General features: G+C 37.6%; 1 protein-coding gene across 12 annotated transcripts in view; it reads right to left on the bottom strand.

Annotated features, from left to right (window-relative positions):
* Nucleotides 1-1,073: 1,073 nt before the first annotated feature.
* The window catches only part of SYCP2 (synaptonemal complex protein 2), a 74,171-nt gene continuing 51,864 nt past the window's right edge, over nucleotides 1,074-23,380 (bottom strand). For 9 of the 12 annotated variants that reach the window (XM_042930506.1, XM_042930514.1, XM_042930510.1 and 6 more), the window contains 20 exons: nucleotides 20,729-20,856; nucleotides 19,908-19,944; nucleotides 17,838-17,908; nucleotides 17,689-17,746; nucleotides 16,957-17,012; nucleotides 16,468-16,525; nucleotides 15,162-15,330; nucleotides 13,188-13,225; nucleotides 12,530-12,700; nucleotides 10,929-11,127; nucleotides 9,537-9,748; nucleotides 5,961-6,051; nucleotides 5,546-5,698; nucleotides 4,902-5,029; nucleotides 3,783-3,877; nucleotides 3,606-3,705; nucleotides 3,102-3,160; nucleotides 2,918-2,996; nucleotides 2,773-2,829; nucleotides 1,074-1,936 (listed from right to left, as the gene is read on the bottom strand). In XM_042930506.1, coding sequence (XP_042786440.1) covers nucleotides 1,859-1,936; nucleotides 2,773-2,829; nucleotides 2,918-2,996; nucleotides 3,102-3,160; nucleotides 3,606-3,705; nucleotides 3,783-3,877; nucleotides 4,902-5,029; nucleotides 5,546-5,698; nucleotides 5,961-6,051; nucleotides 9,537-9,748; nucleotides 10,929-11,127; nucleotides 12,530-12,700; nucleotides 13,188-13,225; nucleotides 15,162-15,330; nucleotides 16,468-16,525; nucleotides 16,957-17,012; nucleotides 17,689-17,746; nucleotides 17,838-17,908; nucleotides 19,908-19,944; nucleotides 20,729-20,856 — 2,037 coding nt within the window. In that variant the 3' untranslated portion in view covers nucleotides 1,074-1,858. Of the gene's footprint in view, nucleotides 1,937-2,772; nucleotides 2,830-2,917; nucleotides 2,997-3,101; nucleotides 3,161-3,605; nucleotides 3,706-3,782; nucleotides 3,878-4,901; nucleotides 5,030-5,545; nucleotides 5,699-5,960; nucleotides 6,052-9,536; nucleotides 9,749-10,928; nucleotides 11,128-12,529; nucleotides 12,701-13,187; nucleotides 13,226-15,161; nucleotides 15,331-16,467; nucleotides 16,526-16,956; nucleotides 17,013-17,688; nucleotides 17,747-17,837; nucleotides 17,909-19,907; nucleotides 19,945-20,728; nucleotides 20,857-23,380 lie in introns of those variants that run through there. The other 3 variants (XM_042930513.1, XM_042930515.1, XM_042930518.1) reach the window with 2 other exon arrangements.

The following is a 23,380-nucleotide window of genomic DNA, read 5'->3' as shown; positions in this document are numbered from 1 at the left end:
ACTGGGGAAAATTCTTTCCCTATGCTCTGTGTGGAGGTGAGTAGAGAATTACACGAGACGGGCAGCAGTCAGAGGGGAGCTTGGTGCTAAAGGCCTTGTTTTGTTTCGTGTGTGTGTGTTAGTAAGTGTGGGCTACACACCCTGCAGAGAGATGCCAGAGACGGTCAGATGCAGAGCACTGGTGGGGACGGTCCTTAAATGAAGAGGCACATGTGCCACTGGAACACGTGGGAAATCGGGAAATGCCGGTATTGGCAGGTAACAGGTCAGAATTCAGGGAGAAAGGATGGGCAAGTGGGAAGTGAGGCCCTCAGCTACAGGGGGAAGAACGAAGGACAGAGGTACTGAGATGCAACGATACTCCAGAAAAGAGGCAAAGCCAATTAAAAGGGGCAAGTGAGGATTGTCAAGCAGCCATTTGAAATGTGCCGTCCTGACGTTCAGGTTGTGGAATGAGGGGTGTGAATTAGCGGACGCAGCGAGAGGAGAGAGTTCTTTTCGACTGAAGAGCCGAGAATAGGTAAGGAAGCAAAGACAGACAAGGAAGGGAACAGGCTTAGCGGAGCAGTGGTGGCGTCAACAGCCCAGACCACGCTAGACAGCAAGCTGGAGAGACGCGACAAAGGTCGGCGCGGTAAGAAGGCTGGAAACGGAGCTTCAGAGGGGGAGCCACGACTGGCACTGGCCAGCTCACAGCTCACACTCGGGCTGGCGTCCACGTACAGTGAGTGTGGCCGCAGAGGAGGTACGCAGGGAGGTGGGTCGTCAGGCGAGCAGCCCTCATGTCTCGCAGGGCAACTCCTCCTGGCAGGATTTACTGTTGGACGGCTGTCGCGGTCTCGTGCCATAAAATGCCTGCTACCCTATCAGTAACGGAATAAAGCTAAGACGGAAAGGCTTTGCCTCTGCTTGTCCAGACTGAGAAAAGCCACTTCTAGCATGCTGCTTCAATGCTGGTAGTAGCAAAATTCTCTGCTACCATTAAAATAGTGAGTGAGGCTGCTTAATTTCATACTTCAGATGTCTGATTGTACAAGGATGTTTCGTCTGATCCGATGTTCGTAAAATGGGGAAATGATTCATAACATTTTATTTATAATCCTTATCCAAGTGGCACAGCATTTATTTCAACTTTAATACATTAAGTGTATTTTTATATTCTAGCAAAATATTATTATAGTGAATAGTAGGAGCTTAAAAAGTACTTGTCAAAAGAGCATGCTTAGGAGTTAAGGTATCTACCTGGAATTAAAATATTTAGAAAATACAGTAACTCTTATAGGCTGTTTAATGCCTTCTAATACAGGTGCCATAACTGAATAAATACACTCTCCAGCAGTGGGCCAGAAGTACCGACTCACAATCCGGTAAGCATCTGAAATCAGAGGCTTCTCCCCCTTCTCAGCAGGGCCAAGTTTTTATTGCATGTAGTATACTCCGAACTAGTAATACCTTATATTTAGTCCAAACTGTATTCATTTAAAAGTACATTTTCTATGGTAAGTTTTAGTTTATTAAAGAAACTAGTTTTGTGAGTATAGTTAACTCAGTAAGATTTGTCTGTCCAACATACATAGTCCTACAGAAACAAGCAAAATTCCTTTCACTATTTGGTTTTCCCAAAATTTCTCCCTAAAAAAAGAACAGTACTATATACACAAAGGTCTTTTGAGGCTGGAGTCATGTTAGAGTGGTTCTTTCTCATCCATAAGACAACAATTTCTTTGGATTTGGAGGCTCCTACAAAGGTACTCTTGCCTGGGTGACGTCTGTTTTTCTCTCGGTAGAGCCACTGTGGGATATCCTGGTACACACAAAAAGGGGTAAGTGGCTACAACTAATCGCTAACACCCAGACATCACACATGAACGTTTCTTTCATGAGCCATGAATAATGACATCAGTCCTCTGCGTACGTTGAGAAGCTCCTCTTCTTGCTATAGCCGGGGGGGGGGGGGGGGAAATCACACTTAGATTTTAAATGATCACTATAAAACCATCAAACGGAAAGAAAAAAGCTAGCTGTTATTAGGGATTCTTTTCAAAACAACCCCTTTCCTAAAGGTATTTTGTATCAGCGCTCATTCTGTCTAGCCCCCCAGGATCTATTGCTAGGTGTCTCCGGAGTTCAGGGCTCAACACAGAGATCCGGTCTTTTAAAGCCCAAACTGCTGTTGACATTTCTTTCTAGACTGCTCCCCTCCAGACCGTCTTCGCCACAACAGTCTGCTGGGGTTCTATTAATGGAGCAAGTACACTAGTGCTCTGTGTACAGGAAGTCTTCAAGTCTACATGGAAAATGTCTGCCATCGTTGAGAGCAGTGCCTTTGGGCCCCTCCCCTCCCCGCCAAGGGTCTTTTCCCCCAGAAAGCAGCTGCTGGGCTACTAGACCTCTGGGTCAAAGTCCACTACTTCCATCCTCCAATCTAAGTTAACGGAGTCCTGCTGTCCAAGCAGACAGCGATTCTGGGGGCTCTGTCCTGGCACACCTTCTTCAGAAGGCACAGGCCTGCTGCCGGGTACAGAACAAAGAACAAAGAAGTTACGCTCTCAGCTCATGTAAACATTTCCGAACCGATACTCCCTTAGGAGGGACTCATTCAAATCACCTCTGTGACTATCGTACTCTCGACTTGCTCCCATTATTCCAGTTTAGAGAACTCAACCCACTGGGCTGAAAGCCTCTCTCCATCCCCACAGGAGAAAAGGCTGTGGGAGAAGTCGCCGCTACGAGAGACGGAAGCACGTGAACCCCAGGGGGCAGCCGACCCACCGTGTCCTTCAGAAGCTGTTCCTGCAGCACCTTCATGTCCTCCTTCATCGAGCACATCTGCAAAGCAGCATTGCACCCATGACGTTTACCGTCACATTTTCACAGCGAAGCTGTATCGATTATGGGAGTGTAAAAAAGCTTGTACCTCAGATGTAAACACGGCGTCTTCGTAATCAGTGTTGTAGAAGACATTTTTGTCCAGTGACGCTCTCAAGTGGTGAAGCCTAGCAGAGGAAGTCACTTTTGAATTGCTATAATATTGCAATGACGTTTATATTTAAAAATTGAAAGTGTATGTAGGTCATAGTCATTAAGAATGCCACACCAACCTCTGCAGCTCACTTTTTTGATAGGCACTGTACTTCTGAAGTATCTTCTCCCCCAATTCCTACATTTAAAAATACAAAAAAATAAAACTTGCAGAATTCCTATGTTCCTATTCCTAGTTTAAATAAACTTGGCTAGATGCTGAGCATATTCTAGATGTCATACACTGTCTCAGGGTTTCCCCCATATTATCAAAGGTGCTCATCATAAGCTTCAGTCTCTAAGTGTGTGTATATGAAACCTAAAACTATTGTTTTTAATGTTTAATGTTTATTTTTTGAGAGAGAGAGAGAGAGTGAATGGGAGACACAGAATCCGAAGCAGGCCTGCACAGGGCCCGGTGTGGGGCCCGAACTCATGCTCCATGAGATCATGACCTGAGCCAAAGTCAGACGCTTCACTGACTGAGCCACCCAGGCACCCCTAAAACAATTTTCTAAAGAACAAAATTAACAGAAGTTTTCCTGAGTGTGGCTCTTTAAAAAAAAATTCTTAAAAGCACAAACCACAAATTCCTTCTCCAAATCTTTTAAAGACTGTGAATCTTTTTCAAAATTCTCCAGCTCCTCTATGATGATGAATTGGAATTTATCGAGTTTTTTGATCCTATTAAGGAAACAAAATGAAAAAAAATTTTAAACCATAGCATTCAGAAGACTGCAAAAAAGGCTTTTAGTACAGACCTGTACTCCTGAATCTGATGGTTCATGTTGGTCAGATGTTGTTGAGCTGTTTTCCAAGACTGCTTTGCAAAATAATCCATCATTTTTTGGCGGATCTGAAAAACACATTTTTAACTTGAAAACTCTTCACAAAATAATAATTTAACCAAGACTGTTAATAACAAAGCCTTTACCATGCAAATGACTAAGAAAAACTCAGAGAAGTAAAAAATGAAAAACTTGGTGATTTAAACTGAAGTGTTAATAAAAAAGCTCAGTCAGGGCAGTGTCTGGTTCCATCAAGAAAATTCTAAGGATTGAATTGATCATTGTTTCCATAAGGACACCACACTCTGTTTATAAAAACGCTAGTGATTATAATTCTCTTCAGGAACAAAGCCCAAATTCACACTCAGAATGACTGTCTTCCACAAAAACATATATTTGCTGGATCTAGCCAGATGCAGAACAGAACAGATAGACATAAATCAGGGCGGCTTCTCTGTTTATAGGTTGTCCTTTGATAATTAAAATATACAGAATCTTATTTCAGACGAAGGACAAGGACAAGAGAGGGGCTGATGATAAAAGGTGTTTTTCCACACGGGTTAACAGGAGGCGAAGACAAGTATTCCCAGCACAGGCATGTGAGATAAAGAGGTAGGTGGAGAAAACAAGAGTTGATTGTTTTAGAAAGTATTTTTGCAAACATCACCTCACTGGAGCCTCAGTGGCTAAGGCTCCACGAGCAGTGACCTGGTAAAGCAGTGCGAGAGGATTCCTCTGGCTTCCTCCTCGACTGCAGCAACCTTGCTAGCTGTCATCTCCGCGCAACGAAAACATGAGGCACGGAAAGAAAATTGTTCAGACCAAAAGAAAAAGCACGGAAGGGTCAAAATGGTAAACTGAAAAGGAAAATAAAGAATCTAGGAAAAGAAAGACTATGGAAAATGCACAGACTTGAGAAGAGAAACCAGGCTTAGAAGACAAATCACTCCGCTTCTCACCAGTCCGTGAGGAAAAGCGAGTTCCTAAACGGGTGTGTTGTTGCCAAAGGATCAAACGAGCTGCTCGTCTAGTAGACAGGTGGCATATTATTTTATTGGGTATAAAATTGTCATTTAAAGAATGGTAACTTACATGAAATTTCCTCCTAAATTCTGTATTGAGCTTCTCACACATCATCCCCACACCTGAAATTTCACTTTCCCAGCTCTCCGCAGGAAGAGACAAGTCATTTGTTGATAACGGAGATATACTTTCAGATACTAAAAAATGGAGACAATCAGCTGAAGATATGCATTATTACAAATTTAGCCTTACTTGTCATGAGGCTGAGGACAAAAATCTTATTTTCAGATTCTATGTGTGATCTAATAATATGACATAAAAGGTAGTTAAAAATATTTTCATTTCTAAAAAATCCTCTTGGCATGGGTATTGAGGCAAAAATGTTAACGGTGAAATGGAATGGTTATTTTTTTAACTATTTCCATGTTAATAACCAAATATTTAGTGACATACCAATGTATCTGTAAATTTACATTCTAGTAAAACGTGGTAATCAGTAATAGAATTAAAAAGAAGATTTAGGGCACAAAGACCCTTACTAACTATATTATTCACATAAAGTGAACTTGGTGATAGAGCATCATCCTTATGAGACTTATCCAAAGTTCTCTTTACAAAGGGGATTTTGTGTGTGTGTGTGTGTATCATTTAAGATCTCAAAAACCATCTTCCACAACTAATTGCATTTTGACACAGGCATTTGATCTACCTACCTTTATAAGTGTGATTGTCTGTGTCTTCAGTTCTGGATAGTTTTTTGGGAAGCAAGTATACTCTCCCTTCCTCCTCCTCTTCTACTACATCAGCATTACTTAGATTATCTTCTTCTATGTACATTCGTTTGCGACTAAAATGCTGTGTGGGGCCTTAGGAACAGTTAAAAAACAATAGCGCTACAATCTTGATCAAAAATAACCTAATAATTTTCTTGCTTTTATTAAAAAAGCCTTTCAGTTATTTGTTTGCATTGTTTTAGGCAGCTGTACATTAAATTCTCTCCAGCTTATTTTCAATTTGACATTAGCCACATTGAATAAATGGTATGACTTAAAATGTAATTCCTTTAGAAAGTGAAATTGCATAGTAGTTCAACAATGTTGTTTTTAAAGCAATGCTGTGACTACAAACCTGATACATGAGTAGAGTCACAAGGAATGTCGCACCGTATTTGCTCTCTTCCTTCACTAGACATAGATAGTGGAGACGCGGAATGATTTCCCTAAAACAGGTATTAGAAATTGGGGGGAAAAATTCTGTAAGTCCTCTTGGCTTCACCTTTGATCATCCTTCTCAAACCCTAAAGCAAGTCAATTTGCAATCGTCCATTCTTTTTTCAGATACTTTTGTTTAGGTCCCTTCCCAGCCCTCCTCCGCCAAGCTGTAAAATTTTGCATTTACCGTTCTGTGTCTTACAGATTATTAAAAATATTTTTGTTGATGGGCTATGGACTGTGGTAGTGGCACGAAGTTCAACCGATTCCTAAATAATCGTGAAACCAGAAAGTCCCCATTACAAATACATGTCAGTGGCTCAGCAACTATATCTTCACTATCTGAGAACTGACAACTTCTCATTTCAAAAATTTCAACTTTTTTCCATGATCTTTAAACATGGAAATACTTTAAACATCAGATTTTCAAGTAATAACCGTTGAAAAATATTTAAAATATATTAATTGTTTAGGGCCAGTAGTCTGATTCTTATAAGAACCATCTTAGTTTAAGTCTGATGGCTATAGTGTCCTTCAAACCTCTATTGCTCCTGTATGTGATCTTCTTTGTTACGTGCAAGTTCAACTTTGATATACTGTTTTTTCCCAAACTGTGTTTCCATCTGAATAGCTGGTGGAAAATTATGTGTTTCTTATGTAAGCACCACGGAACTTATTATTTTTTCTATGCACAACAGTATTATAAATTGGAGTATGCCTGGGCTATGAATGAGCAAGACCTACAGAAACCCAGAGGAAATTAGAAAATTATTTAAAGCCCAAAACAAAACCACAACAATATTCAACCAAAACTACTTATATTTCGAGGGAATAATTCATTCGCTGCTAAAACTCAACACCCATTTATAACAAAAAGGGAAAAAGTCCTTGGACAACTACAACGTTAATTTGATAAGTATCTACCAAAAACGATGGGTAAGTGTGTCTGCTAGTATGGCATTTATTTAACATTTCCCCAGAGGTCACAGTCACCTTAACAATAAGAAACTTAAGTATAAGGACTGGAATGGGAAATACACAAGTTATCATGAGTAACTGTCTATATCCAGAATCCAAGAGAACCTAGGCAGGGAATTATGACAAAATTAGTGAAGGTAGGTGGAGATATAAAAATCCATAGTGTTTCTATACAAAGCAAAAACATTAAAAGCCCAGAAAAAAATTTTAAGGTTTTTTTTTAGTACAGCAAAAAGAAAATCCATAAAATACAGGAATTAATTTTCTTTGTGGAAGATCTGGCATCATTTTTTGGCAATAACACCAAAATGTAGAAAGAAAAATATATGGGTGAGAAAGCACCCAGTATCAATACTAGGAAATGGCATTCTTCCCTTGAACAAAGTAATTCCAAAATTTACATGGATGATTCAAGGGCCATGAAGATTTTAAGTAAAAGAATGAGAGGGGCAGGGTTGGTGAAACAGCCTGCAAGTGTTAAAGTCTATACCAACGACAGCAATGGGGCATTAGCACAGAGACAGACTGGCCAGTCACACGGAACAGTGCCCAGCAGTTGGCCCTCCAGGTTGCCTAGGCTGTGCCCAGATTAGCATTACGAACGATGGACAAAGGAAGGCACTTCATGTATGATGCTGCACTAATGCCCGAGAAAGACTGAAAACCTAGAAGTTAAAACTAACATTTTTACAAGAAAGGAAAATATGACCATAGCTGAGGGATTTCTTGATCACAGAAAGACTCTGGTAAATTCCATTATAACAAGTTTTGTCATATGGAAATTTTTTTTCATTTAAGTGAAATTATAGCTACTGGAAAAAGAATGTTTGCACTGCACATACATAAGCAATTTAGAATATCTAGACTATTTTAAGAACTACAAGTCTATAAAAAAAAAAGTCAAACAATTAAAAATTAGCAAAAAAAGGCAATTCACAAAATGGCCAAAAAACATGAAGTACTCACTGATGTTTTTAATCGGTAAAATGCAAATCAAAGTTATACACTACACATCAGATTGGTGATCACAAACAGAACATCTGGTAACGGTTAAAACTGTAGAGAAAACTGCCACTATCACAGAGAGTGTCGGAGAGTATAAGCTGACAGAACTAATTTATATAGCAAATTTCTAATATCTCAGAGTCAACAGTCAACGGGAAACAAATGGCCGATGAATATGTAACAATTAAAATTCTGACTAGTACAGCGTAGCCTGAAAGAAAAGTGGGCAGGGAATCCCCTACGTTTTGAGATTTGCAAGACGGGAGGGACACTGGAGGGATTAAAGGGTTCAGGGACACGAAGGATGGTACAGCAAAGGACCATGGGATGGTGACCTAGTGGAAAACTGGTGTTCTGCAATTGCGAGCCTTGCAAAGGTGCTTTGGGAGTTACCCAGGAGGGGGGCTTAGACCTGTCTGCTTTACATGGTGTAGCTCCACTGTTACTTGTTTGGCACACTGGAGGTTTCATAAGAGATTTGGTTAGAAAAATGCTCTGTGAAAACTACTAAACAGAATAAAAGGACCTTAAAATCCTGCAGAAATACAAATATTCGGTTCAAAGTGATAGGACAGAGTTTGGCTTTATCAGAGGTCTCCTATCTGGGCTGTGGGTACACTGAACTCTCGTTAATTCCATGTCCGTATATGGAGGTCCACACGTATCAAGAGAATAACGTATCTGGGTACTTACTACGTATCAGGTATTCTGCTTGTACAATCAGACTAATTTTTCACAACCCTACTGTACAGATGAGAAAACTGAGGTAGAGCGGGCTTCATTAGCTTGTAAAATGTTACACAGCTAGCAAGTATTTAAATGCAGTTCTGTCTCACTCAGAACTCTTTCAGCTATACCCAGTTATACTATCTTGGCAATCAGTTCTATAACTTTATAGAGAGACCTATAGAGAACTATAAAATTCTCCAAATTAAGCCATCTACACAACCCAAGTCAAAAGGGGATGGCAGTGGGGTGGGTTTTAAACTGGTACCGAAGTATCCACAACTTACAACTCTTCTCTGTAGGCATAGTATTTTAACCTCACTTTGACCATAATTGATTCCTATCTTTAATGTCTTTTTACAACACTTTGAACATACCTACACGTTAGGAAGAAGTGGTACACGTAACAATACACAAGAGAAGAAGAATGAAGAATTTTCTACCGTATCACTAACTCTGTTCATCTTAATATTCACTCATTCATGAACTATGTGGTTTTGATGCATAGACGAGTGAGCAGTGCCTCTGCTGAAGTGATCATTCCTTGAGAAGAGACACACTCGCTACTTCTCACGCCACCACACCCTTCCTCCTGGACAGCTAATTAGTCTGTCAATCTCACAGAGGCCGTTCTACTTACCAGTACGTTATTCTTGTCCCACAGACCAAACCCAGAACCCTAAGTTAGGTGGACAAGCAATGTGTACTTGATTAAAATTAGAGGGAAATGATTTCCCCACTTCAGATAGATCTGATAAAGGAGGAAAATCGCGTATATTCTTACCAACAAGAAGGATCGTGGAATTGGTGAGCAACGTTCTTGTGCACATACATTTTTGTCACTGTTTTTAGGTGACTTTGCTGGACCTCCGACTCTATATTTACTGTTTAAAGATTCAGGTGATGAAGTTTTCAGATAAGGTGATATGGATTTTGTTATACAGTCATAATCCTGAGTAAAATCCTTCTCTGTTATTTTCTCTATACCTATATTGCCTCACAAAACACAGATGACAGGTATTATCATTGATGTCTGCTTTGGAAATAGTAAGATGTTAAACTCTAAGACTACAATGATTTATCAAATCCTCATCTTCTTTGTATTTAAAAAGATAAATTTCTAATAAATTTAATTTATATTAAAATCATTTGATTTGTAAGGCTTAGAAAAATATTAATGGCTCCATTTAAGATGTAAGTATAAGAACTTTCAAAAGCTCAAACAAAAATATCTATAGTATGAGCTGCACCGTAATGATCAACCTAAGCATTATCTTGAGTATTTTGACATCACAGCCAGAACTGTTATAAAGTCACAGAATTTTCTGGTTGGAGATGGCTTGGGAAATCATCTTATCTAAATCCTTCATATATAGGTGAGGAAATTCATGGCTGAAATAAGTCTTAGTATAAATGGACTCTTAGTTTTCAGATAAAATCAGGGCATGTGCGTCTCTGTTACAGTGTGCGGTTATCGGAGATGTCAGTGGTCCTGGGCGCTGAGAAAATATTCTAGTAAAGAACAAAATAGCTACTTTGGAGGAAGTATATATTAACTTATGGATACTTGGAAATGCTTTAAAATATCCTTAAAAGGAACAGAAAAAAAGTGCAAACTTATAGTTACTATATTAGAAAAGTGTGTGTGTGTGTGTGTGTGTGTGTGTGTGTGTGTGTGTGTGTGTGTGTACCAGAGCTCCAAAGAATATGAATTTTTCTTTGTCAGTTGTCTTTCAATAAAAGCAAACCTCAAAAATAATCCACTATGGGTCCACGGTATGACTAGGATGTTCCTTGCAGACTTTTTTGTCAATGAAATGTAAAAGAGAAAAAGTAGAAATCCCCATCATTATTTTCACATTAAATGTGTCTGGGGATTAAAAACCTAAAAGTTGATTTAAGCTTTCACATTACAATTTGTAAACATACATTAAGTATTTTCCACATTGAACCATTTGGTCTTTAACGTCCTCCCATGAAAACCTTGAGTGTCGTAGTGACACCGTTGCCATGTCTACTTAGCAAAGACTAAGTTACTAGCATTAACTAGTTCACAAAATGAAGTTTGACTACCTATAATTTTGAGGCACATATTTAAGATTAATCTTCAAACTCTGTTTTCACAGAGTTATAATAGAAACTTGTTGAATATTTAAAAGAAAAAAATGATACTGACCTCTCATGACTTCTATAGATGATGGGCTCCCAGATAAAGATACAGGAGATAAGCCAAGGCTATTATCTCTTACGGCATCTTTTAGTAGAGACGAATTTTTCCATTCTTTTGATATATCCTTCTGTGATTCGGCAGAGAAGGCTTTCTTCTGTTTCTTTGGCAGCTTTATGGTTTTGCTTCTGGAATGGATATTTTCCTCCTAATTGTATTGATAAGTTTTAAATTATACTTGAATGCAAGAAATTTATACTTGGACGCATAAAACAAATTATGCTGAAATATCAAATATCTTCTATTACTATACACGAGCACAACAGGGGCTTCAACATGAGTACTGAAGGACTTTCTGCGTGTAGAAGGCATATGACAAATTCATAGGAAAATATACATGGACTATAATATCCTAAGAAATGCAAATAAAGCACTGTAAGGAGGTTATATCCAGTTTAGGGAAACTAGAAACAGTTCCTGGATTTCATGGTACTTGACGTGCTCGGGAGGTATAGTGAAGACGGTGAGGGGAGACCCCTCCCCCCCCCCCCCGACAGGGTGCAGGGGCTGGAGCTGCACAGTCTAGTGTGGGAGTCCCAGGTTAGCCCATCTGGCTGTTTCAGCTCTGAGCATACACCGGGGAGCAGGGGAAATGAGATTGCAAAGGTATTCTGCTGCACTGACCACATAGAGACTGTCAGCGTTTTTCTTTGAAGAGGGAGATGACGACAGGGAGCTTGGGAAGACTCATCTGACTACATGGAGAGTAAATTAAAGTAAGAAGTGATAGAAAATGCAGACGTAAGTTATGAAGTCCTTAAAGTCTTCCAAGTAAAGAATAACAAGGTTACAAACAAAGGGAGGTACAACTTTAATTATGTGCCATCAGTCAGAACAGTGTAATGATCAGACCTACCTTCAGTGCCAGACTCTTTGGGTTCAAACCTTTGTTTTACCACCTCCTAGCTGTGTGACCTTGGGCAAGTTCCTTCATCTCTCTGAGCCTCAATTTCTCATTTGTAAAATGAGATGTCAATAATAGTACTAGTCACCTATGGTACTTAAGAGATTTTAAGAAGTTAAATCTATAAAGTACTTAGAATAGCACCTGGCAAACTATAAGCACTATTTTTCTTTTTTTCTTTTTTGACTTTGTTAAAAAAGCTTTCAAGCACAGACGGCTGGGGATATGTCTGTAACATTAAGAGACAGAAAGAAGTCAAGGATAGACACAGGTGGGCAGTGTGTGGGAAGAACCTCAGATCTAGTATTTTTGCTTCCATTCAACAGAAAGAGTCACAGCTTTCCAACAGTCTGCACTTTTCTGACGTATAATTTGGAAAAATTCAAGCCCTTTTCTAATTCAAAAATGTTATCTTAAAGTTCTAATTTTACTAGAGTCAAACATCTGTTTTGTAACACTAATGCCAACTTATCACACATTTTAACATACTGCGTAAAGATCAATTTTTAGCATATAACATTTCTCATATAGAAGGTTCAATCTTAAAATGTGACAAATTCGACATTTCTGTAAAAATACATTCTCTATTTAGTATTTTAACAGGCTTTTTAGAAATTTTTAATCTGAATTATATCTATTTACTTACCTTGACTAGCAATTTCTCTTTAAATGAATGTGAAAATTCTTGTTCACTCTCTGATTCTGAATTTGAGAGATCTTTGTAATTTTTTTTGGTTTTTGCCGCTCTTCGTGGAAGTCTGGTTCTCCCATCTGGAACTGTCTCCTCTACCTTTTTGGTGGTGTTTTTGTTGGGTGTCTTTAGGAGAAAAATTTTTGAATTAGTAGGTCAATATGTGAGATGTAAGAAATACAAGCTATTTGCTATAAACTTGGCCCTGTGACAATACATAAAATATTTGTATTTTATAAAATTCCTGATTAATATTTTAAAAATACTGGATTTTATCCTTCCGTCCAAATAACTTCCCCATCACCTTTTTTATTCCTATCACCAAAGCTCTGCGGGGTCTGGTATATCTATTACCTAACTTACATAAAAAAGAGAAAGAGAGGAAAAAAGAGGAACAGCTATAGGTACTAGAATCACAAAATAAAATAGACCTAAAACAGGCCAACATGATTCAAAAAGGCAGAAAGTAAGAGTATGCATGCAAAGGCTAGAACAATTATGGAGAAACAAGTAACAACAAGGATAAAATTATAACATGAAAAATGAGGTTTTTTACATGCTAGGAGAAAAATAATTTTCAAGGGATGTTTGAACACCAACGTCTTGGTTTTACCATTTTAGATCTTGGTTGTCCCCTTTCCAATGATGGTCCTGCAATGCAAGAAAATAAAGTTACATTTTTCAAATAGATTAGAACTGGTATTAAAATTTATTAGAATATTTCTGCATAGAAGTTAAAATCATAACAAGAATACATATTTAAATTCATTCAAAAATTTGAATTTCGAGATGATTTGAGGCTAAACTGACATCGATAACTTTGTAGTGTTTGGTAGGATATAAATGACCAATTTCTTTTCTCCTTTACACTATGAAACTTCTTCAACATGCGTGAGAAGAGGGAATGTGAGTTATAAAGTGAACACCTATGCATCTATCAATTTAAAAGCTAGATTATGGATAATGATGTTATCTATTTATGTGTACTCTCTCTGAGGCTCAATATCCCCTCTGCCAAAAGGGAGTATTTTCATTATCGTGAATTGTTTCTCATTCATTTGGTCTTAAAAAAAATAAAGTTTTACTTCACAGATATGTATCCCTAAACAATATAATGAACTTTATAAAACAGTATCCTCTCCTATGTAATATTCTACGGTGTGCTTTATTTTTCGCCCCTCATTGTTTCTAAGATTCATCCATATTTCCTGAGAGTAGCTTTAGTCCCTATTCCTTTTTTTGCCTTTCAGGCACAATCAACTTTCTGAATATTCTCTGAAGCCTAAGAAATGGGACTATCCAAGCCAAGGAAGCAATGAAGTTCTGGGAGAAAGGTCTTCCAATCCTGGCGATAAGCCAGTCCCTACATGTGACTTGCAGACATGCAGCCGTTTAAACAAAACCATTCACTCAGAAGTCCAATTTTTTTTTAAAGTCTGTACTGATTACAGTACTCTAACCTTGAGTGTCTCAAGATGTTACAAATGAGTATAAACTCCCTGAGAGCATGTGACTTTTATCAGCTCCTGGCTGATACCACGCCGCTGCCCAGAGCAGGTGCGGTGCATCTTTCGGCCTCTTCTCACAGGTCCTGTCTGGGCTCTGGCCACCCCCCACCCCCCGCCCCCACTGCACTCCCCGCACCAGCACATGCTGCTGTCTCAGACTTCTCTCTCTCTCTCTCTCTCTCTCTCTCTCTCTCGTATTAAGATGATTCTGCTGCTTCTCGTCTTGGCGGAGATGACAGGCCTCATCTCTTTTCAAGATTCAGCCTCATTCACCAATGCGTGCCAAGCTTCATTTCCAGGTTTTTGTTTTTACTTCTGTTTACGCCGTCATGCACCCCACCCCCCACATACACAGAGGCTACTATTGGTTATATTTATCCTGACATAAAGTAAAGGCTGGTTCTCTTAAATATCAACTTAAAAGGTCTTATTTTAAAAATGGAATATATAAAATCTCTGTGTTTTAGTAAACAAGCTAGGAAAATGGTCCATATGTCTAGCCAAAAAACCCATACCTCAAACTCTTATCCAACTGCTTTAAGAGATTCACGAGACAAAGCAAAAGCCATATGCTGGGAAGACATTCTGTGGAAGATTTAGGCAAAAATATTTCCGCAAGAAAATGGTTTTCCTTATAATATGTTTTTATATGCATCCCTAAAAAGTACATGTGTTAGCTGTGACAGGAAATGGCATGTCCAAGATTTGATTTTTGCTTAGAGTGTTGGGTTCATGAGTATTTAATAACACACTATCCACAATAATTGCTAAACGATTGTAGAACAGCAGGCCACGAGTGGACAAATGGTGAAGAGTATGCATGAACCAAAGAATACGACAATCACATTTTCTGTCTTTAAGACTCCAGTAAAAAAAAATAATTTCTACACAACCATATTACTAAAAAGAAAACAAAAAACAAAACCACTGTAGTGTCGTGGTGTATTTACTCTTCTACTCATAAGACTACATAGTTATCAACACTAACAATGTACAGATATACTTGTCAGCCAACAAAGCATTTTAAGTAGTTGACATGGTAAAATCATTTCCAATATTTCTCTGAAGTCATTTCTTACTTGATTTGCCACTTTTCTGTTTCTTCACATTTTTATTTCTGCTATAGTCTATCAGCTGTGGTTTTGATTTTGGTTCCTTCAGCCAGCTAACATCGGTCTTGCTGTCATCACATCTGTATTCTGTGTCAGTATCACTAAAGAGATTTTTCTTTTTATGATTTGCTACAATCTATTAAAAAAAAAAAGAATCCATATAATAGATGAAGAAAACGTGTCTCATTATATACCATTAAAGGTAAGTTAAGCTAGGGGCGCCTGGGTGGCTCAGTTGGATTAGCATCCAACTTTGGCTCAGTTCATGATCTCACAGTTCGTGGATTTGAACCCCGCATCAGGCTCTGTGCTGACAGCTCAGAGCCTGGGGCCTGCTTCGGATTCTGTGTCTCTTTCTCTCTCTGCCCCTCACCCACCTGTGCTTGTCTGTCTTTCAAAAATAAATAAATGTAGGGGCGCCTGGGTGGCTCAGTCGGTTAAGTGTCTGACTTTGGCTCAGGTCATGATCTCACGATCCGTGAGTTCAAGCCCCACGTCGGGTTCTGTGCTGACAGCTCAGAGCCTGGAGCCCGTTTCAGATTCTGTGTCTCCCTCTCTCTCTGCCCTTCCCCTGTTCATGCTCTGTCTCTCTCTGTCTCAAAAATAAATAAACGTTAAAAAAAATAAAAATAAAAAATAAATAAATGTAAAAAAAATTTTTTTAAAGTTAAGCTAAAAAACAAAAAAACAGAAACGACCCAAGCAACAGAAAAACTAACTTAATTTTTTAGCATACTAATGTACCTGGCATTAAGAACACATATCCAGACAAACAAATCACCCAGAAACCCAGATCAGAGACTGAGATTCCTATTTTGTTGTTGTTTGAAAGTTAAAACAGCTTACTTCCACACAGACACGAGCTGATGCCATCAAAGAAAGTAACTAAAGCTATCATATCTTCTGTTAGTAGATGACTTACAAATAGCTCGGAGACCATAACAGAGTCATAGTGGGCACATGAACAGTCTAATAGAGGGGGAAAAACCCAAATATTTTTGTTTTCTAGATCTGTGATCATCTCTGGCACAGGAAATTTTTGTTTAAGTATTTATCTTGAGAGAGAGGGTGTGCATACGCGGGGGGAGGAGTAGAGAGAGAATCCCAAGCAGGCTCTGTGCTGTCAGCGCAGAGCTCGATCTCAAACCGTGAGATCATGACCTGAGCCAAAACGAAGAGCTGGACACTCAACCGACTGAGCCACCCAGGTGCCCCAGAAAATTATTTTTTAAAATAAAGTTCTTAACGGACACATTAGGATATTGTAACTTACTTTTTTATCTTTTGTTTTGAGAGAAGATTCAAGTTCATCATGATTCCTCAAACCTATCCTTAAACAAAAAGATGCATTAATTTTAATTTAATTACTTTTTCCTTAAGGTAACATGCACCGAACAGCTAGACACGGGTCTTCAGCCTTACTCTTTCACTAGCTCACTGTATAATTCTGGCCAATCGCTCATCCTCTCTGACCTCGGTTCATTATAAAAATAACAAGGTTGGATGAAGGACTGAGTCCCTCCAGCTTCATCATCGGACATGCACAGCTAACATGACAAGTGCAGAGGACGCACATGTCAGTTTCAGGAGTAAAGGCCGAAGTGTCAGGAACGTCAGGGGGCAGTCCCACCAACAACGTTCCCCATCCTTCTTCTCAGTATGGTAGAGCCTCTCACACAAACTGGGAGGACATACTGAAGAAAAAGAACAGCTGAGAAACTTATTTTACTCTGATCTATCCGATTATAATAAAAACACCTACAATTTTATTGAATTATCCACACAGGCTTCTGTAGCTGCAGCTTGAAATTCCTGGATCTAGATTGTGAATAAACATTAAAAATTTTTTCTTAGTGTCAAAATAAGGTAAACATACATTTTAAAAAATAAACATATAAATTCTAGTTTCTATCACTTCCTATCGTAAGACGCATCAATTAAATTAAGCTTACTAAAATACTTTTATATATAAAAAGAAAGTTAATACTATAAAATATATTAAAATATATATATTATATATATATTTTATAATATATATATAATATATATATTTATAAATATAAAAATATTGTATATATATAAATATAATATAATTTATTTAATATATATTATAAATATAATATAAAATATATATAATTATATATAATTATGTATAATTATATAATATAATATATAAAAAATATATTAAAAAAATAAGTAAGAGTAATGGTTTTAAAATGTCTTGTATCAAGAAGCAAAGCGATGTTCTTGAAGTAGTAGGGTGAGTCCCCACTCCCATGTCCTAATTACTCATTTTTCTCTACTTCAGGCCAAAAGGTTTTAAAGGAAACCAAATATGCCTAAGTTGGTACAAAAGAAGTTTTAAAGTATTTAAACATACTTTAAAGCATATCTACGAGAGAACGGAAACCAAAAAACATACACTGTAATAACAATATAGTGAATACAAAATAAATACTGAATAACCAATACAAAATACTGATTTCTAGCTTACTCCAAGTTTTATAATAGGCTCATCAGCGCCATTCAAGTTAAAATTGTAAACATCATTCCTGTAAAAATGAAGAGAAATATTAACTTCATTATATAATAAATATTCTTCGTATATGAAGAAAACTGCAAGATCTATGAAAAATTACTTACAGTGGGCATTCAGAAGTAACATTAACAAAAGTAGTCTTCAGTTGCCTATAACTTTTTTTCTGAACTTTTTCCTAAAAACAAAAGAAGTTTATATACAACCATTGAAACTTGTACATTAGTATACTTGGCAAACAACATGCGCAATTGTATTTTTCATCTATTTTCTACCTGTTTCTACTCATATTTTCCATCTGTAGCTGTTGCCTTAATGTAAACTGAATAAAAGTATTAAACATCCACACTGTTATAAATTTTGAAGAGAAAGTAAGTTAAATACAAACATAGAATCCTTACTTTTTAATATGCACTGCCATCACTGTACACAGGTAAATGACCTTTTCACTGGTTTCAAAACAAGCTGAACCTTAGTGATTCCAGAATCACAAAACAAACATGCTTCTTTTTTTTCTAGACTTGTTTGCTTTAAAGTCTTCAACAGAAAAACTTTGGGAGAGACTAAGGTTTATGGAAGATCACTACTAATATCACTAAATGATTGCTTACCGAAAAGAGATGCTCAGAAGTCTAATAAGTTGGAAATATTAAAACAAAACATTCATTTTAGTTGTTAACTATATTCAATTTGATTATGTACTTCGGCTATCTTATATATAATTATGTGTATTATTCCAGAAAGTTTATCCCTTAATATATTACTCCTCTGATCGCTTATCTGAATTATCCTTTCCAATATGATTTTTACCAGTGTTTAGATATATCTGTTAAACTCGTCTATTGCACGCTAGTGTGTGTAGGTATTACAGAAGACACAAAGATAAGCCAAGATATAAAGAGAGATACAAAAGTAAGCAGAAGTGTCACACAGGATACAAAGATGATTTAAACAGACACACTCTAATAGAAGACACCAGAGAGAAAAAAGAACTGCAAGACTCAGTAAAGTATCAAAAAATGGTACAAAGGAACTGGCGTGCAGATTCTGCCCATGTGGGGTTTGCAAGTTTTCAAAAAGAAGGCGGACTCTGAAGCAAGACTCGCGAGGAGAAATCAAGCTCTGATGAGCAGAAAAGAGTGTGAGAGCATCCCGACTCAGTTCGGTTTTTCATAAAGAGGGGAAGAAAAAGAGAATAAGCACTTAGGGAAAACACTTCGGGGAATCTCAAGTTATTATGCTTCAGCTAAAGGAGACATGTCTAGGGAACTAATACTCGGAAATAAAGACAGACTTTTAAAGGGACTAGAGAGCCCGCCTAAGTCTGCACTCAGTAAGCAACAGGGACCAGAGAAGGCATCTGAACAGAATGGCACAGCTGAAGTGTGTGCTTTAAAAAGAGAAAAAGCTGGCACTGAACAGAATGGCGGACTGACAAGAGAAATACTAGAGGCAAAAAAATTACATAAATGCCACTGCAATAATCCAGGGATTAGAAATTAGAACTCAAACTAGGATAAAGGAGCTACATAAGGCGACAGAGGGTGATGTAAGAGGAACGTACAGAAGGTGAACCTCAAAACTTGAAATTAAATGGATAGGAAGTAATTGTGAGGAATAATTCAAAGGCAATTGGTATTTTAAGCCTGCATAAATAATTTTTTTAACAGAAATACAGAGTTAAGAAAGATCTTCTTGTCAGAAGAGATGAGATTAGCTAAGGAAAACAAATGAAAACAAAGATTTATTGAATCACAAGGCAGAAAGTGAAAATATCACACTCACACATGTAAAAGAAACATTTTGGGGGCACCTAGGTGGCTCAGTCAGTTAAGTGTCCAACTCGGGACTGCAGCTCAGGTCATGATCTCACAGTTGGTGAGATCAAGCCCTACGCTGGGCTCTGCACTGCCGCTTGGGATTCCCTCTCTCTGCCCCTTCTCTCTCGGTCTCTCTCTCTCAAAAGAAGTAAATAAATAACTTAAGAAAAAGGAACTTTTATTTTGAAAAGCAGAACAGAAAGGACTATTTCGAGTACTTGTCACAAACTTGCGGTTGTTTAACCCATTTATCAACATGCTGAAAACATTAACTCCATCCTACTGTGCTTCCGTTTTATGTTTACAGTTCTCAGAGTTTGACTATACATTTGGTGTAGTGAAATAAATGAAACCTACCTTACTGAGCTGTAGATCAGATTTGTTTGAAAAACCACTATAAAAGAGATATTGTCAAAATGAAAAAAGCAATCATCAGTGGAATGTTCTTCGTAAAAGCCATGTTATATAAGGTAAAACATTTGGATCGCTAAGTTTACGTTCGATACGCTGTAAATAACTGCAGTGTGACAAGACTAGTCTCATAATCCTGCAACCTCCCTCCTCGTAAACAGCAACCATAACCGCTAATTCTAAGCTGAACCACGCATGCGGCAAAAGGTGCCGAGCAATTTGAAATGAATGGTTCTGCCATGAGAGGGTTTCATGCCTTGTAATAAGGCCACAATTAATTTAGACATGAATTAACCACCTACAACCTGTAAAGAAACATCTTTTAATAAGAAAAGACCTAACCTTCAGAAAGACTGCAGACAAAAAATAACATATTTATTATATGAAAGCGACTCAGCTCAGCTCATTTCGATTTCCTATTCCGTTCAAGCAACATATGTACACGTATTTAGTCTTACTCATCACTAGGCTCAATAAATAAAATCTGAAAATGTCGATAGCCTAAAGACTTATGAAAAGGTATGCTCTATCAATATGGTATTTTGATACTTTATAAAATATAATCACATACTACAATGACTAATTTCAAATTTAGTTCCCTTCCTGTATAATTAAAACAGCTACTATTTACAAAAGTAAGTAACTAGGTGTTTTCTACTAGAAAGTTATACTATTTGAACATGTTCAAAACTAATTTTCTTGTAACTGTGAAATAGTTTAGTTGGATCTGTCAGAAAAATATTTATGTCTAAAATTTAAGTACATACCCATCAATCAAAGACTCCTTGAATTTTCTTGTAGACTTTATGTCATCCTTGGGTTTATATCTCTTATTGAGTTGGTTTATCAAGGAGTCTGCTGCATCGGTAAATCCTTTCTCTTTTGACTTTTCCCTCTGAAACAATGCATAAGTTACTTTAAGACTCTACCAGTTAACCTTCAAAGGAAAATAAAGGCTGAAAGGAATGTTTAAGAAAAATCTGGTTTTATATATAACTACAAAGAGAAATAAAGCGGGTAAGAAAGGATTTAGTAAGTTTGGGCTTTGTTAGGCATTAAATAACACAGGATAAAACTTAACGAAGAGAACCATGCAGAGTGCTCTGTAGAGATCAAAAGAAAAGTTGCCATCCATGTAAAAATAAATGGAACTAAAATACAACTGTGATAGCATTGCTGAAGGATACAAGGTTAATATACAAAAGTTGACTGCTTTCTTATAAACTAGTGATGAACAACTAGAATTTGAAATTACATTCCGTTTACATTAGTACTCCCCCCAAAATGAAATACTCAAGTATAAATCTAACAAAACATGTATGAGCTCTATATGAGAAAAACTATATGACGATGAATGAAGACAATCAAAGACTCTAAATAAATGGAGAGAAACTTCAGGTTCACAGATAGGAAGGTTAATATTGTCAAGATGTCCGTTCTTCCCAACTGGATCTAGAGTTCATGTAATCCCAACAAAAATCCCATAAGTTATTTTGTGGATATCAACAAAGTGATTCTACAATGTACACGGAGAAGCAAGAGACCCAGAATAGCCAATATAATGTTGAAGAACAAAGTTGTCAGATTGACACTACCCTACTTTAAGACTTGCTAAAATGATACAACAATCACTATAGTGTGGTATTGATGAAAGAACAAATAGAATAATAGAACAAAACAGAGAGCCCAGAAATAAGCCCTCATAGTCATCTGATCTTTGACAAAGGAGCAAAGGCAATGCAACAGAGAAAGGACAGTCTTTTCAGCAGACGGCGATGGAATAACTGGACATCCACACATCCACATGCAAAAACAAAACAAAACAAAACAAAACAAAACGAACAAACCAGAATCCGGACAGACCTTACACCTTTCACAAAAATTAACTTAAAAGGGACCACAGGGGCGCCTGGGTGGCTCAGTCAGTTAAGCCTCTGACTCTTGATTTTGGCTTAGGTCATCATCTCACAGTTGTGAGATCAAGCCCCACGTCGGGCTCTGCTCTGAGCGTGGTGTCTGCTTGGGATTCTCCGTCTCTCCCTCTGCCTCTCTCTCTCTAACTAAACAAACATTAAAAAAAAAAAAAAAAAAAAAAAAAAAAAAAAAAAAAAGGACCATAAACCTAAATGTAAAATGCAAGCTATAAAACTCCTAGAAGGTAACATAGAAGAAAATCTAGGTGATCTTGGGTTTGGCAATGCCTTTTTGTCTATAACACCAAAAGCACAATCCACAAAACACAAAGTTGGTAAGTAGAACTTCACTAAAATTAAAAACTTCCGCTCTGTAAAAGACACTGTTTAGAAAATGAAAAGATAAGCCATAAACAGAAAATATTTGTGTAACACATATCTGATAAAGGATTTGGACAGGCATACCACAACATACCGTGGGTTTGGTTCTAGATCACAGAGATAAAGCGAGTAATGCATTAAAATGAGTCCAATGAACTTGGTTTCCCAGCACATATAAAAGTTACGCTTACGCTATACTGCAGCCTATTAAATGCACAATACCATTATGTCTTAAAAAAACAAAGTACATACCTTAATTAAAAAAAACTTCAATGCTAAAACATGCTAATCACCTGAGTCTTCAGCAAATGGTAATCTTTTTGCTGGTAGAGGGTTCTGCCTCATCACTGGTGGCTGCTGACTGAACAGGGCGGTGGCTGTTGAGGACTAGGGCGGCTGTGGCCATTTCTTAAAATAAGACAGCAATGAAGTTGGCTGCACTGACGGACTCTCCCTTTCATGGGCGATTCCCGTGTAGCATGCAACGCTGCTTCATGGTATTTTACTCACAGCAGAACTTCTTTCAAAAATTGAAGTCAATTTTCTCAAGCGATGCCTATGATTTTCTCAGCTAAGTTCATGTAATATTCTACATTCTTTGTGGTCAATCTTCCCAGAATCTTCCCCAAGAGTAGATTCCATCTCAAGAAACCACTTTCTCTGCTCCTCCATAAGAAGCAACTCCTCATCCATTCAATTTGATTGTGAGATTTCGGCCATTCAGTCCCCTCTTCAGGCTCCACTTCTAATTCCAGTTCTTCAGCTGTTTCCACCACATCTGTAGCTACTTAGGTACCTCCTTCCTCCACTCAAGTCCTGAATCCCCCAACGTTGTCCATGTAGATTGGAATCAACTCTTCCAAACTCCTGTCAATGTTGATAGTTTGACCTTCTTCCATGAATCATAAATGTTCTTAATGGTATCTCAAATGGTGAATCCTTTCCAGAGGTTTTCAATTTAGTTTACCCAGATCCATCGCAGGAATCACTATCTACAGCAGCTGTAGCCATATGAAATGTATTTCTTAAACAGTAAGACTTGAAAGTAGAAATTACTCTTTGATCCACCGGCTACAGAATGGATGTTGTGTTAGCAGGCATAAAAACGTTAATTTTGTTGTGTAT

Source organism: Panthera leo, chromosome A3 (genome assembly GCF_018350215.1).
Source record: "Panthera leo isolate Ple1 chromosome A3, P.leo_Ple1_pat1.1, whole genome shotgun sequence".
In the NCBI taxonomy this organism is placed as follows: domain Eukaryota; kingdom Metazoa; phylum Chordata; class Mammalia; order Carnivora; family Felidae; genus Panthera; species Panthera leo.
The sequence above is the reverse complement of the archived record's forward strand: the minus strand, read 5'-3'. Positions and strand labels throughout refer to the sequence as shown.